The following is a 17,189-nucleotide window of genomic DNA, read 5'->3' on the forward strand; positions in this document are numbered from 1 at the left end:
TGTGAAATTGTACACTTAAAAGATAATACCATATATAAATCTGAAATATGAAAACTAAAAGATTAGAGACAACATATTCAGATTTTGCTATAGAAATATATAAAAAATAACCCCTTGGAATTCAAATGATAATTGTGTATAATCCAGTTCTATTCATTGTTTTTCTTGTTTTGAATATACTCGATATCAAAGTTTTATTTTAACGTTTTTTTGTCAATTTTTCAACAAGATTTTCTTTCGATTTCAGATGTTCCTGAAAGCTTGCAGGTTATGGTAAGTTGTATAGACGAATATATTTCTATTTACCGTTTTGTTTTTTTTCATTAAGTTAAAAGGTGTTCTTCAAGGAGCTTAATATACGTTCGTACATCTAGAGTCTGCAAAAAAGGATATTTTTTTTACATAAGGTTTAATAAGAAGTAAAGTATTGTTAACTGTTATTGAAAAAAACTGTTGAGGTTTTGTAACAGGTAAAATATGAAACTTATTTAATTAGTTGTAAAAAGTGAAATTATATTTTGATCCAAATAAAGCAATCCTGTTATACAAGTTCTATAAACCATCTTTGATAGTAAGTGTACGTATAATATAGGCATACACGTACGTCATACTTTATTATAAAGGTTCCTAGCGACCTTCCCAAAGATGACTACAAGATAGTTGTGTCTGGGACTGGTGGACTTTCCTTCCATAAAGAGGCTAAACTGTCCTATGAGGAGAACATTCTTGTGTTTATTCAGACTGATAAGACACGTTACTCTGGCGGTCAACAAGGTGAGTTATAATTTTGCACTGCCTTAAATCGACCAATCATATGCTTACGAACGATTAAACTTAATAAGTATACAACAGTGCATGTAAGAAAATGCCCAAATGTTATCACTGTATCATTTATGTCACGTGTTTTTACATAAGCCTAAGTTTTGAAGTGCAATGTAATCGTTATGGTGCATATAGTTCATGCTAAGGTTCGTTCATACGAGAGCTTCATCTACTATGTCATAGTCAAAATTATAATATATCAATATTTTAAATTGTTGGTCGTTTGCCATCCCCGATTGATTTTGCCTTTGCATTTGTTTGTAAAAAAACCCAGTACATGCATGTAAACAGGATATATTAACCTCAATCTTTTTTAAACGCAAGAACGTTCATTTTTGTTCTTGTAAGGTAATGCATCCAAACACAGAGTGCAAAAACACAGTATTTGTTATATTTGAGTTTACATGCATTACCATAGATTATGATTTAACGAGTTGAATATATTTTAATTGAATCGTAATAAAACATGGATAAATGTTGTATTTATATTGAGGTTTCGTATTTTGGAATTATTGTCGACATGTGTTTGTTGCAACACAAACTATTGAGTAATAATTCACTTCTGTCTACTAACAGTTAAATATAGGGCAGTGTTTTTGTTGCCGACTCTTGCGAACTTCAACGGTAGCGCTGTCATTTCATTCTACGTGAGTATTACCTGTATATGATTGGAGTGACGTGTGTATGGAGCAAGCATTCAGCAGTTTTATTTTAAAGTTATTCTTTAAGGTATATTGGACGAATCTGAGTGACTTCTCCCGGACACAGGAAAATTTAATATAGAGAAAAACGTCACTTATATTCGATTATAAAAAAAGTTCAATCAATCGGGAATTTCTTCTTGTCAACCCATTGAAGATTTCCCCCACCGATTATCTTGGAAATCCTAAACTTGATCTAAGAAAGTAGAATGTTTTAAGTGTTGCCAGAATTAGAGTCAATACTAAACTCTATGCCTCTCAATATTTATGCAAAAAGCTGTACTTGTTTATTTTTGTAAAACTTGTATGTGATGGTTCTAAGTTCTTTGCAAAAAATTGTACTATTGGGCCACTACGGCTGAGGAAAATGGCATATAAAACTTTGTTTGCACCTGTCCTCTTTGCAATGACCGGCTTTGCCTGCTGATCTTTACTATCTTTATTATGTGTTATTTGTGCGTCGCTGGGAGCCAAAGTAATAAACCCAGAGTTCCTCCGCAGTAAGCTTATCAGATATTTCTCTAGGATATCAACTTGGCCTGTTCGTATGGTGTCAGCAATTGAAAATATGCATCGTGCTTAGATCTTCTTCAATTTTAAACAGTCAGAATATGATGGCCATTCCCTTCTGAAATGCCAGGACCATAAGCTATCGGGGAAATGGTACATCGGCATTTCCTGTACCAAACCTCCATCCTCGGCACCCCAGTGTATCATAACCTTTATGATACCCTAGTCAAATTGGCTAGAGAAACTAGATCTTAGATATTCAAAAGCATTTTCCGACCAATAAAATAGCCGATAACAAAAAGGAAATCATCTATTTTTGAAGAGCTATAGTCAATATCCTGCCTAAAACGGTTTATAAGCAGTGATCCCACTGGATTATTTAGAACTGAGATTACATCCGTAACTTCTATGCCAAAACTGCACTGCATGAGGTGTGCCTCATGCGACCAATAAAGCCGCTAGATTTCATCTTATTAATAATTCATGAGTACGTGATTTTTATAGCTGATTTGCCCAGGATATCATGTTATGATAAGCTGTTGTGCCGAAGGATGACAAAACTCATACAGCACCAATGTTTACCTGTGTTGATGCAACACATGTCCTCCAGGTCCACCAGGCCCACCCAGAACGATAAATGTCCTGCGGGCGGTATTGATCCCCCTTTTTAACACAGCGAACCATCGTAGAACTAATATGTATGCAGCACATTTCAGAACAACAAACTATACATCTTATTAAATAGATATCTTTGTCTCTTTAAAGCTTATTAAATCACAATTTCACGGGTGTGTTACATACATATCTGCAATTAAACTGCATGTATTTCAGTACTCTTATGAGCAATTTCTATGAAAATACATTATTTCTACAATAAATAATTTGTTTATTTACCCGCTTATATTGGACAAAGCTTAAACGGACAAATCCATATTTTAATACTGTATACTGGCATCCTCATAAAGGTTATGTAAATTGTACATACATTTCTTCAGCTGCCAGTGTTAAAAATATACAGTTAGCAAGCTATATTTCTACGCTGAAAGAGCGGTTACTGACCACCAAAATAAAGAATTGTGTCCTTTAAATAGACAGTGTCTCATTGGTTCAGACAGGTATCTACGAAGCAAAATATATCTCATTTTCATATTCCCTGGAGGGTTCTCATAATCCTGATTCTAATATAGAAGGTCATTAACATAAATGATTGCAATGTTTTATTCGGTTAGTTTCTTTGTTTGTTTTGCAAACAAATTCAGCATTAAACGTTAAGCGAAAACTTCCAAATTGACGTTATAGTCAATGATTGTTGTTAAGGATGGCAATGGAAACAGAATAGAGTCAAGAGGGCCGACGGCAATAACAGACGGTGTGATTGGCGGAGCCCTTGATTTAAGCAGGGAACCTGTTTTCGGCGATTGGAAAATAAAGGTTCATGTTCAGGTAATGTATCTTAACATATAAATAACTTGGAATTAATATAACGATTCAATAAATGACGTCATATGAATATATGTGTAAGTATGCATGTATCTAAGAAGTATATTGTTATCAATATGCAAACGTAATTCAAAATAAGACCAGTAAGGAAAAAATCAGTGTCAGGGTTTAATGATTTAAATTATTCGATCTTGTAAAAAATATCACTTGCTACTGGTTTTGTTAAAGTAAACTGTATATATGCTTCTCATTTATCTTATGTTGATTTATTGGTTATGTATACTTTTCTAGCAAACAACCGTTTCGAAGCAGTTTAAGGTCTTCGACTACAGTAAGTTGTTTACGCTCCTGTTAAGCCGTTGCTATCAATCGATTATTAATGAATATGACAATGCAAAGATTAAAGGCTAAATTAAGTGACACATTTACCTTCAATTCATATATGTATGATTTGGTTACGAGTAACATTTGTGTTTTAACGTGTTTTATTAAATATATCCGATATATTGCAAACACGTCTATGAAATGAAAGATAGTCCCGTGGGATTACATAAAAATGATAGATTACGCCACTTTTAATTTCAAGACATTTGGTTTAAAACGTTGAAATAAAATCTTACCAATTTTTGTGAGCTCCTGTTGAGATATCGTTTCCAGTTTTATCATCGTTCATCGCGCGTCTTTGTCATCAAACGTGATTGTTAATGTCTCCCCTTAAAACTATTTCTTTGAATCTTGACCGGAAACTTTCTTTAACTGACTTTATATAAATTTTATTGGGAGTTTCAGGTTTCGGGAACACCATGGCCCTCGTAGTTAATAATAACATTGTTTTTTAAATCACGATTATTGTAAACCTTAGTAATTGTCAATGTATGACTAAAATATTTGATATATGTATCAGCTAGAAGTCTTGCCACATTTTGTTTTTGTAAATACCTTTCTTGATGTATACATGACTATATGGTTTTATCTGCATCAGAAGACACGGAGTTAATTTATTTGGTTTGTTGCATCAGCTCAGTTTAATGCTTAATGTTCCTAGAGATTATCCAATAGGAAAGTTTGTCTATTGGTTTTTAATTGACACCTTCCTTAGTTTACATATTTAAGTATGAAGCATTAGCCATGCTCTGGCTACAAACATATGACATTAAGCGTATTGAACGGGAATTGACACATCATTCCCTCCGTTTATATTCAAAGAAAGACTTGAAATCTACTCTTGTTAACGACAAGAATTCTTATAACTGCAATTTTGGTTTTAGAAATGACCTGTCCTTCGTATCATTTAACTAGTAAGCAAACTAAGGCCCTATATGCATTTTAATTTTGTTACTTTCAGTTTTGCCGATCTTTAGTGTTGAACTGACTTTGCCGCAAAACATGAAATCAACAGATCAGAGCATAACTATTTCAGTGAAAGCAAGGTAATTAGTACCACGTGACAGAATATTGATGGAAATTCCGGACATATTTCAACCGGACATTAACATTTTCAATTTATCAATATTTCACAAATGATATAAGCCAAATCTTCTGTAAGTCCCATTACAAATTATTCGCTAGCTCAAAAGAGAAAGAGCGGGGACTTGCAATTACGCCCACTATATGTCATAATTACATGCTTTAAATACTGAATATCAATGTGAGGATTTGCCTACATGCACTTTATAAGATATCAGTCATCCAGTATGTACTCTTACAAAATTGAAAAGTGTTTCGAAAATATGTTAGCATAAATCGATATTGTTCGACTGATTTACATATTCTCTAGTTTTTTTAACTTGTATAAATCCTCTGCCTGTATAAACCATTTTTAACAAAGTCATTTGTCTGTAGTCCAATTACTGTGAAATCATTAATGTTCGTGGGGCATTAATGTTCGTGGTTTTCGTTGGTTAGGTGATCCACGAATTCAAGATCCCACGAAATATAAACCCTTTATTCATTTTTTCAATTGCCTTGTTACGTACATACACTAGTATATTATTTACAGAGGTCGCAGTATAGTGTGTTAGAACCTGTCTCACTGTATAACTTACGATCATTATTCTGTTAATATATTATAACTGCCTTTAACAAATAATGAACCAAATCAATTAAATGTGTTTTATGCAGCAAATGACAGTTATAAGCACGTGTGCTGTTAATAAAAATCTCCGAGTTTACAAGATGTGCGTGATGAGTGTCTGTACTCGATTTTTTTTATTTAATGATATAATTAATCGATTACTAGTACATTGAAGGTTACTAAGCACCGAACGTGACAATATACGCACCTTTTCGGTGTTTTCACAGTTTGCAAAATTCTTAATTAGCATTAAATGGCTTCCCCTATCTGTATTTATGATCAGGGTACATCTTCTTTTATTACCTTTATTACCAATTAAATCGATAAGTGACATGGGTATATGCACTAATCGGCATGTCGTACCACATTAGCGAGTGTCATAAACCGAGTGACGTAGAAGACGGAAATCACGGGCCAGCGCGTGGATATTATGCAGACGATCTAGGACGATCGCATCTTCGATTTTTTTTTTCAAAAATGAAAATCCACGAATTTAAGTACCCACGAAATTGTGTTTTTTTTCGGCAAACCACGAAATTTCATGCCCACGAACATTAATGATTTCACAGTATTGTTTATAAAGTTGTTCGTCCGTAGTCATAGCACTGTTTTTAAGTCGTTGTTTTGGTATTGCATGTATTTTTTTATGATTCGTCTGTTTGCTTGATTGTTGTATTACATGGATTGCTAAATATGAACAGTCGTCAATCTGTATCACAATAATAGTTAACACAACTAGTGTGTCTGCTTTAAATCTACTATTTAAGAATTTGTTTGTCAATATTACCGGTTTTGTTTAATTATTCGCTTGTGTGTATTATACATACTGTTTTTCTGGTTTAAATGTATTCATATTGTGCCTAGTACAACAGTGTTACAATGCGTCTGCACTACATTCATAATATGTTAGCTGGTTGTCCAGTTAGCGCGGTGGCTGGCGCACTTTCTTTTCACCAAGGAGACTCGGGTTCGATTCCCGGCCTGGGCACATGTTTAGCGAGTGGTCAACAAGCCGGACCAAAGGTTACCTTCGGGTACTCCGGTTACCCCGACAATACAAGACCACACTCTCGCGCAACATCGTGCCAACGAGAGTGGCTTAGTATATGTTAGCACAATATTCTCCACACTCCTTGTAAATTATTTAATGTTAAAACTATATTCATTTCTATTTATTCGGGGAATAGGAAGTTAAAATATTTGATAGAAAGGTTATAATGCATTCTTGTCTCAGAATATATATATATTTGTATAAATATGAGACTATTTTACAGATATACGTTTAATAAAGACGTTATCGGCACTTGCATCATTCAGATATATGACGCGGACTACCAGCGATTCAATATGGATTTTGAACAGGAGGTTAGATAGGATAAGTCCGTGTTTGTCGATGAGTCCACAACCATGATTTATTTTTTCAGTATTCAATGAAAGCTTGATTATGATAAAAAAGATCAGAAAATGAATTTAAATATATACATTTTATCGATCCAAAAATATACAACAACCGAGTTGTTACAAAATAGTGAAGTTTGAAGCATTGTAAGGGAAACATAAAATATGTATTTCAAGTAGTTCTCTTATTAGCCCATTAATGGCATTTGATTTGAACATATGTATCTGCCCAAATTTTTCGTAGCAAAATAAGTCATCGATCTTTTTGTTTTTCTTTTACAAGAAACGTATTAGCTATGAGCGTTTGCAATCAATTTCAGAGCAATACATTGACGGAATGAAAGTGGCAAAGGTGATTTATTGGGTTAAATAAAAAAAATAAAAAAATAAAAACATATTTTATTGAATACACTTTATCCAGGGTTTCTACGTGGTGTATTTTTCTATTCCTGTTTATTGCTGAATCTTTAGCATTACTGTTATAATGCGTAAACAATATTTATTTCATGTTCCCTTTCCGTCAAACTGTATTGTAGCTCGGTAATGATGATGATGATGATTATGATGATGATGATGATGATTATGACGACGACGACGACGACGACGACGACGACGACGATGATGATGATGATGATGATGATGATGATGATGATGATGATGAAAAAGTAATTTATTCTATAATTTTAGATAAGAGGAACAACACATTTTATTATTAACATGCATGACCTAGAACGAAATATCCGTCTACAATGGAACATAAAAATTCGAGCTTTGGTAACAGACAATGCAACTGCACTTACAATGGCTGAAGAAAAAGATTTGAAAATCGATGTACAGAAACAAGATAAATGGAAAATCAAACAAATAATCGATAGGGAAGGATTTTTACCAGGTCTAACTTATTCAACGATCGTGAGTTTTTATTAATTTACATATTTTAGTATTGAAACATCGCTGTATATGCTATCTGTAATACCAGTGCCTTGATCCTAAATTTAGTATCAAAATCGTAATTATGACTTATCCCCAACCTTTACTACACATCTCGATGTGTTTGTTTTCAGGTACGCCTGACTAACCACGATGACGCTCCTAATATATCAGGAGAATTTAGATACGCAGCAACATTTCATCGAGTTGTTAAAATGACTTGTCCTGCTGGATCATTTCTAAAAGAAACCTTAAACGTGACTTATACTCATCTGAATGGCAACGCTTCATACGACACTTCTGGGTTCGCTGTGATCACATTCTTGGTACCACCAGGGCCTATTGAAAAAATCGAACTTTTAGTAAGTGTGTCGATTTTGGCTTATTACAGAACTGGATACATGATAGTATACATTTTCGGTATTTCCTATAATATTCTCTTTGCAAATGTTTTTTTTTTTTCAATCCGTGCTTGATTTATTATGTCATTTGTTCCGAAAAGTGCACTTATTACGGAGGAAATATATAGTTGGTCTATTATTGGTTTATTTATTTGTTACATATCAAATAATATCTGGTATATAAAGGCATATCATAAGGCGAAATAAATATATCGATTGCATAGTTATATTTATATTTTTTTGGTATTATGAATTGTTCTACTTCTATAGATGTTAAAGCTAAGATTGTTTAAGAAAATGGATGTCAACCCTTCTGTTCATTTTATCATTCAATTGATGTATGCATAATTTAATTCGACAGGTGACCGATCAATACACAAAAGCAAGCATGTACAAAAACTTGTACTCGTTTTCAAGGAATTCATTTCCGCTTCTTCGGGTTTGGACAAACACACCTGATGTTATGGTATGTTTATGTTTTCTCCAATCTTACTAGTTGTTTTATAATTAAAGCTTGTTTAATCTTGTCGCTGATGTTATGTAAGCTATTGTACTGTTGTTTTCATACACTTTTAAATAATTCAAGGTTGGAGATATAATTGATCTGCGTGTTGAGTCGACAGAAGCCTTGGTTGGAAATGTCACAATGGAGGTAACTCTTGTTTCAATGCTCAATTGTAATAAAGCGAGGTTCGATGTGTAGTGTAATTATTCAAAACATTGTGTATAATGTATTGCATTTGTCAATGTAAAGTAAGGATATTATAATATACATTACGTTTTAACGAATGCCTTATGATATTTCAATTTTGTTTTTTATAATTTGCAAAATTTGCAATCATAAGCTTATGCCAACCAATGTTCATGTTAACAGTGCATAGTTAGAAAATTGAGTCAAAATGTATAATGTATATGAACATAAAGCGACATTAATGCCGAAATTTCGCATTTTCGAAAAAGAAAAATATGTTGGAATATTAAATTATAGTTTTACACGAGCTTTGAGACAAGTTAATTGTAAACATTACCCGTGTAAGAATAAATTCCTAGTATATTCAATCACAAGCGCGCTTATTTATTGGACAATAATTCCTGAATGCAAAACAAAATTGCTAATAAAAATCTCTAAAAATATGTATATCTCATGCAATGCGATTCTTTCACTATTTCAGAAATTTTGTAAAATGCAAAATTAAAAAGGGACGACATCATGAAAACAATATACATTAACACTGCTATCTTAAACTTAGAGGGCTGAGATGTCCGTTGAATATACACATGTATTTATATATTATTTTGCTTTAGTTCTACTCACGTGAAAAGATGATACGACTTATTCAAGCACCTGCCAGCAATTCAAGGATAATAGGTCTTAATGTTCCGATATCAGAAGACATGTTTCCCCGGTTGTTCCTCATGGTGTCACACATAACACAGTCAGGACACATTCTATCGGACAATGTAGTGATCCAAATCCAAGGGAAGCCCTTTATTAATAAGGTATAAGTATGCGATTAAAGGCAGTGTATGCTTCTGTGTGTTCACATTTGTTAAGGAATGTATTCCTATAGGTGATTACTAATATCAAATCTCGGCGTCATGTAAATTTGTCAAAAACAACAAGAATCAAATTGTAAATACATTTCCCAGATAAAGTTACAATGTTTACACTTATTTATACCTATCTCCGTCTTTTTCTTGTTATCTTTCAATTAATTATTTCCTTCTGTATTCACTCAGGTGGACGTTAAATTTAACACAACACTGACCACGCCACGGCAAACAGTCGACATGAAAGTGAAAGCAGATCACGGATCGACTGTTTATATATTAGTTGAGGACGAACAGAATCGCTTGCTTGGATCAGACAATGACATTTACGCAAATGAGGTATACTAGAAGACAGTACTTCATCATATCAAAATTGAGATTTTAGATGGAAAATAAAATAAAGCCAGAGTCGTTTTCATATGTTTTAGGACATTTCGTTATTGACTTTTTTTAAATTAAAATTATACGTTAAAGCAGGGTAGTACGAAATGTATTAAAACAAAGCAAGTCAAAAGGGGCAAAGGGTCTGAATTTAGTAGGCATTTACGTTAAACATTGGTCAGTCTGTCAGGACAGTGCAAAACCAATACGAGAACAGGAAAGTCAAGACCAAGAAACAAATACGAGAACAGGACATACAATAAACATGGTATTGGTTTACGATTTGGCCAATGAGCTTGTACCTGTGGGTTTTATGATTTGATGGAAATAATTTAACTTGATTTCTAATTTGATTTACAATTTGTAAACAAATTAGACCGTGAAAAAAATGTTAAAGAAACATATATCGGGAGATCATAGTTGCTTAGGTGAGATGTATAACTTTACGTTCAACTCTCCGATTCGACTACATTTGTTTATATTTACGAACATATAAATAAATTTATGTCTGTATTAAGCCTCTTGAACACTTCTTATCAACCTCCTGTATTATACTTAGACATATTCACTTACTAGTTACCTCTGTTCAAAAGTATGTTCAACATATCTACAGAAGGTGACACATTCTAAATGCATGTAAGAGTAACATACGGGATTTCCTATTATTTGATATGTATTTTAGATTATCGACGAAGTTCTTAAAGTATCTCACAACACGTCTTCTAATCTTGGGTGGAGAAGAGAACATGTAAGTCGACACTTTGTTTTTAATGACAATACAAATTGACTTATTAATTATCATGGAATGTAACAGTTGAACAGCACAATTCGCAGCTTGACACTCAAGTCCCTGAATACTAAAAACTTATCTGGAATGTAACAGCATAATCAACCATATATGATTTAGAGATATGCCAAAATTTATACTTGTTTGGATATATAACTCAAAGAGTTTAACTATTATACACCGTGAATATCTGATCATATTTGTTTGCTAGTCAACAAGTATTTTATGATATGGCAATCGATATTTCTTATTTACATTGTTTACATTGTTGTCTGAACTTTGACAGCAAACAGCCATTTTAGTTCCGGAAATGTAAATAGATTGGTTCCCAGTTTTTATTTACATTGTTTACATTGTTTTCATTGTCGTCTGTACTTTGACAGCAAACAGCCATTTTAATTCCGGAAATGTAAATACATTGGTTCCCAGTTTTTATTTACATTGTTTACATTGTTTCCATTGTCGTCTGTACTTTGACAGCAAACAGCCATTTTAATTCCGGAAATAGATTGGTTTCCGTTTAAATTCAAACAAGGAAGCTGGTGATAAAAATACTAGGAACCAAACGGGAAAAAAACTTAAAGTTGGTTGCCGTTTTATTCGCAAACCAGTATGAATATGAAAGGAAAACTAACAATCAAAGCGAAAATAAACACATTTAAGTCATGATCTCCATACATTAGAGAACTCAAAGGAATATGATATATGTTTTGCTGTGTCGATGGCCGTTTGGTCCAATGTTAGACTGACCATTTAAATAATTCATTGTATTGATTAATCATGTGTACATTCCGAGCAAAATCCAAACAATCGTTTTGTTATTTTCGGAAATCAAATGGTTCGTCAAATGTATGAAACAGATATTTTTACCTCGAAACTGTCAAAATGTGCATGTAGGTTTATGTTATAAATAGTTTCGGCATTAATATTGGCATTGATATTCTGTGACAGATGTGATAACTTATTTAACCTTTTAACAGGTACAACATGATATATATTCAGTGTCCTCGTAAGAAATACTGTCACCCATTTAGCCATTCGATATGATCATAATGTCTTTAAATAAGAAAATAAACATTCGGAAATATTTGATTTTGATGTGCGAGGTCTTTGTACACAAGTGAATATATCATATGTTATATGTAAAACATATTTCATTTTATCTCCGCAGGTTGATAGAGACAGACGCGAGTATGGCTTGTACGGCGATACTGATGACGGTTATATGGTAATGGCCATGTTGTTGAATTCACATTTTCTTTATTTAACTTTTCTTAATACTAACACTCACTGCTTAATACAATATAGTTAGTAATATTTTGGTTTGATACTGGATTGGATTTTGGTAGATTCGGATTTCATAAGGTATTAGCAAAGGTCAAATATATAATATCCCGGGTCAAAAAGTTATAACCATATTATTATCTACTGTCTGGATTAAATCATATGTAAGACAAATGTTGTCATGAGAAATTGTATTTTAAGAACGCACTTGTTTTCTTCTTCTTTTTGATAACATTTTAACACAGCGCGATATTACATGGAATGGCGTGACCTCAGTCGAGTTGAATTACGAAGAAATAAATGTTACGATATGTAATGCGTGCCGATTTATTAAACGTATATAATAAACATAAAATATTCGTCGTCATACGCCGTTATTTACCGGTTGTTTTGCACTGTTCTTCCATATAAAACAAATTCAAATGTAAGTTTCACTAGTACCATATTTGACTTGCCGTAGAGCTATCAACAGAAATGACGCAACGCCATTGGTCCAGAACTAGTCACGTGGAGATCAAACTTTTCCCATATTAGGTCACTAAATTATATCGTAACAAAACAGACTTTGATAGAACTATCTTTATTGTTATTATAATAAAACAATAGCTTTGAACTGATGAAATTTGAATAATTTATTTTAATTTCAGCAAACAGGATTGATACTGTTTACAGACGGGACATTGTTTGAAAGAAGGAATGCTAATGATTTGCTTTTGTTCAATCGATTGACCGTAAATGAATGTGAGTTACATAATTGTATTATATTTACTTAAGAACAAACATAGTACACTTATTTGGAGAAGGTATCTTCTTTCGGCTTTGAAATGAAGAACAAACACTAGAACTAGTACCAAACAATTATTTTGCCTAAGGTTTGAAAGTGCAATAAAACTGAAGGTGTTTTTGTTTTAAATATATTAGAACCATATTACTATTTGTAAGCAATGTTAATGCTACATACGAAAAAGCAAGATTTGTGTATTACTGTATGTAATGAGTTTATCTAAGGATAATAACACATACCCAAATCGCATGTCGATGATTTTGCAGCAAACTATTTAATTCAAAAACAAATTCCAAAGATGAGTTAATATATGATAAAATTAAACGAAAGCTATAATGACAAGCAATTATTTTAATTAATAACATAACTATTAAACATGCTAGCTGACCCTAATACTTTCAGTTTATTGTTGTTATCTGTTTTGTTTTGTCTTTCAATATCTAAGTATTGATGTTGTTATTCTGATGTATTCATTGGCCGTCAAAAAACTTTCATTTTCTTTGTTTATTCGAAACGGAAATGGGGGGGGGGGGGTGCATATACATTTGCTCTTGCATTAGGGAAATAGTAATAATGTGGTGAAATAGTGAACCTCGGGTTTCGTTTCCCGAAGCACTTAGAAAAACCAGAGTTATGATCCTTGGATTAGCAAACAAATGGAGTTTCTTGACAAGTGTTGCTCAAGTCACTGTTCTTGGCACGATGTTGCGCAAAAATGTAGTATTGTGTTTCGGGGTGAAAAACTCTTGTCTGTCTAAATGATCGCCAACTAAACCAACATGTCCCCGTGCCAGAAACTGAACCTGGGTCGCATTGGGGAGAAGGGACGCGGTAGCCGCTCTGCTTACCGCACTACCCCAATATGTTTGAATAATGTTGGGAAAATAACACTAAAAACAGGGGATGAACAGATACATTTTATACGGGCTTGAAGACAAACGCGTACAAGCCCTCTTACGGTTTGTACGTGTATGCAAGGGACTACTTCTTTTTGCCGGAGTGATAGGCATTAACAAATTTGGGCACCACTCAACCATGAAAATGTGAACCAGAAAAACTCGTGTTACATTGTTCATATAAAGCGCGTGCACGCCGGTAAGCAAATTGTAAATGTTTAGGGCGGGTTTTGACATCCGTTTACCAATGAAAATCAATACGGAAATACCCGATGTACATGAACAATCCACCTTCGGCACTTCCATAAAAGGAGTGGAGAACAGATATTATGATTACACGTCTAAAGAGTACTTATTTTGACCGGAAATTATGTATAATAACTCTACAATAATAATACAAAACGAACAGGGTTTGTCATAACAATTGTTTTTTTTTACCCCACATCTTAAAAATTACCGTCCAAACCGTATATATCTAAATAATTATGTTAAATGTATTTATGCGCATTTTACGACAATTTAAGTAAACAATGATTTGCATATACATATTAAACCTTTTCATCATGATGCAATAACACGGATTTAACGTTGCTTTCACGGTGAGTTGAACTTAGAGTTATACTTGTTATTGTAAATACAATTGCTCAAAGTAAAGTGATGCAAACGGTATCCACATCAATATCAAAGTAGGTGGGGAAGGTCTAAAACTAAAACGTTTAAAATGCTTGTTTTATTTAGATTTGAGGAACGATCTATTTTGGGATTGAAACATTTATTCTTGGCGACATGTTTGGGGTTATTTAGGAGTTGAGCAAATTTTACAAAAAGACTTAAACAGGTTATGGATCAAAAAGCATTCACATTATTATTAAAATGTCTGTCGACATAAGTACTTCGTCATTATGTCCAAATGCCACAGAATACTTATCCAACAATGTCTTGATCCTTATAATATTTGTCAAATAAGAATGTTATTCAGAAATATAATTCATTTCTGGGTTACAAATATGCACAAATCTTTTTAAAAATAGCTCCAATCAACACAAATCCACAATGCATTGTTGATTGGGAAGTCCCGATAAATTTGACTCTCTAACATATTATGTTTGCTTTACGACATTTCCGAGACAGCGTAAATGCTTTTTGAATATAAATCTAATCAAATATTCTTTCATAAAAATTGTTCAACTCCTAATTACAGCTTTTTATGTTGCATCGCATATTTGAGTCATGCTTGTTAAATATTGAACCTCAAAACTACATAGAAGTTGATTTTTTTCAATATTTTAGATTGTTGGTCCTTCAATCGACTTTTTCATCGCTAAGTAGTGAAAACTAAATCTAAAAAAAAAAACCATTTGTTTTTCATTAAAAATCATTGTGCATGATTATGGTAAACCTGAGAAGAAAAGTGTGCCTGGTGTGAGGCTCAGACTCACGACCGCAGGAACACTAGCACGGCGCTATTTCCAACTGAGTTAAACGGGCAGCTAGTCACACAGGCTAGACTCGTCCGCCCATTAAAGGGGCTGTCTCACAGATGATAAAATAAAAATTAATATTTTTGTCATGGCAGAGTGGGGCAGATGACTCGCAAATACTATAAGCGATAAAGATGTATGAATGAAATTACAGAAAACCACTTCAGCACAAATAATGAAATCAAAGTTTAGTAATTCATACTTTGTATTTCAGGGGAGGGTTCGGGAGGGGTTTCCCCTCTCGACAACCATCAAATTTGGCATGTTTGACCTGGTTTTAACAAGCAAAATAATGTGAGTATTATAGATTATGATCCCGGGGGAGATTTTAGCATAAAAGGCAGCGTTTCTTTTTGGCAAAATTACATGATAACACTATAGGTACAGCGTCTTACTGGTGATTTTTTTACCAAGGTTTTTAGAAGGATACCTTTAGGCGAGATGAAATGTATTGACATGTCTCGCTTAAACTGGCACATATTTCCGCATAGAATTCCTTTAAGTTAACCTCTTTTCAAAATTATTTAGCAGAAGGCATGTATAAGCATGCAAGTCAGTTTTAGACAAACTCTTTCCTACAACGTTAAAAAGGACATTTAAGTAATTAATTATTTAAATGGGGCGGGTTCGGGAGGGGTTTCCCCTCACGACAAGCAGTGTTTATAATACCTTTTTTGCATATAATCAGAAAATGCGGGGTAATCAATTCAGCACAAAAAAGTGGTGTTTTTTGCAATATTTTTCAGAAGTTTTTAACATGCTTGTAGCTCAGTGATTTTTCTTCTTGCAGTGTGCAATTTATTCTTCCTAACTGCTGTTTTGACTTGAGATAGAATATGGTCGAGAAATATTTTCTTCTCAATTTTTTCTTCAAACACAATCTATATAAATCACTAAAAAAGCGATCTTGTTCATGTAAAATTAACAAGACATTTACAATGCCCGCTCTAATATAGTAAAGCATAGGCATAGCAAAATTCAAAACATTTTTATTATATATGCTTTGTGGTGATTTATAGAAATTTATAAACAATAAAAAACAATCTTACACTGTTTCAAACATATTGATATTTTTTTACTGTTTGAAATTACAGCCAACTCTCAAATAAATATTGAATGCCAGTGCTAAGAGGGCTGAGACACAATTTGAACAACTTCATTACCAAAATGTAAGTGAAATTCATGTACATCAGGATTTTACACTAAAACAAAACAAATTCACTATTTATTCTTTCTTTAAGTTATCGCACATAGGTTATGGCATGGTACCATCCTCTTAATTTAGATTGTCAGAAAATGTGAATGCATCTCAGTAGCTCAGTTGGTGAAGAACTCGCCCTGTTAGCAAAGGGGTCCCGGGTTCCAGCCCTGCAATTGTCGTACATTTTTCTGTACTTCAATGAATAAATTCAAATTCTGACAATAAATAATGACAATTTAGCAAGTTGAGGTATAAACATATTCATGTCATGTATTTTAATTTCTCAGTGATTGAATTTAAAGCCGCACTCTCACAGAATTACCGTTTTTACATTTTATTTTGTTTGCCTTGGAAAGAGCATATTTTTGCGTAAATATCTGCAAACCAATGATAAAAGATTACTGATAAAAGAGGTGAGAGGTGCAGATTTTTATATTTCCTTTAAAATATTCACCAGTCGATTTTATCCCCCCCCCTCCCCAGGTCCGAGAGTATACCGGGGATAGCCGGGGAAATGGGCCGTGTTTTTACTTTCCAGGTGGCCCCGC

The 17,189-nt window shown here is 33.3% G+C and overlaps 1 protein-coding gene across 1 annotated transcript in view; it reads left to right on the plus strand.

Annotated features, from left to right (window-relative positions):
- The window catches only part of LOC128222330 (CD109 antigen-like), a 30,848-nt gene that overhangs the window by 1,269 nt on the left and 12,390 nt on the right, over nucleotides 1-17,189 (plus strand). The window contains exons 3-18 of the mRNA XM_052931309.1: nucleotides 248-273; nucleotides 624-774; nucleotides 1,399-1,469; nucleotides 3,351-3,476; nucleotides 3,765-3,804; nucleotides 4,819-4,903; nucleotides 6,822-6,912; nucleotides 7,633-7,857; nucleotides 8,010-8,237; nucleotides 8,638-8,742; nucleotides 8,863-8,928; nucleotides 9,582-9,776; nucleotides 10,017-10,166; nucleotides 10,891-10,956; nucleotides 12,167-12,223; nucleotides 12,927-13,020. Coding sequence (XP_052787269.1) covers nucleotides 248-273; nucleotides 624-774; nucleotides 1,399-1,469; nucleotides 3,351-3,476; nucleotides 3,765-3,804; nucleotides 4,819-4,903; nucleotides 6,822-6,912; nucleotides 7,633-7,857; nucleotides 8,010-8,237; nucleotides 8,638-8,742; nucleotides 8,863-8,928; nucleotides 9,582-9,776; nucleotides 10,017-10,166; nucleotides 10,891-10,956; nucleotides 12,167-12,223; nucleotides 12,927-13,020 — 1,776 coding nt within the window. The remainder of the gene's footprint in view (nucleotides 1-247; nucleotides 274-623; nucleotides 775-1,398; nucleotides 1,470-3,350; nucleotides 3,477-3,764; nucleotides 3,805-4,818; nucleotides 4,904-6,821; nucleotides 6,913-7,632; nucleotides 7,858-8,009; nucleotides 8,238-8,637; nucleotides 8,743-8,862; nucleotides 8,929-9,581; nucleotides 9,777-10,016; nucleotides 10,167-10,890; nucleotides 10,957-12,166; nucleotides 12,224-12,926; nucleotides 13,021-17,189) is intronic.

The sequence above is a fragment of the Mya arenaria genome, chromosome 16, assembly GCF_026914265.1.
Source record: "Mya arenaria isolate MELC-2E11 chromosome 16, ASM2691426v1".
Classification (NCBI taxonomy): Eukaryota; Metazoa; Mollusca; class Bivalvia; order Myida; family Myidae; genus Mya; species Mya arenaria.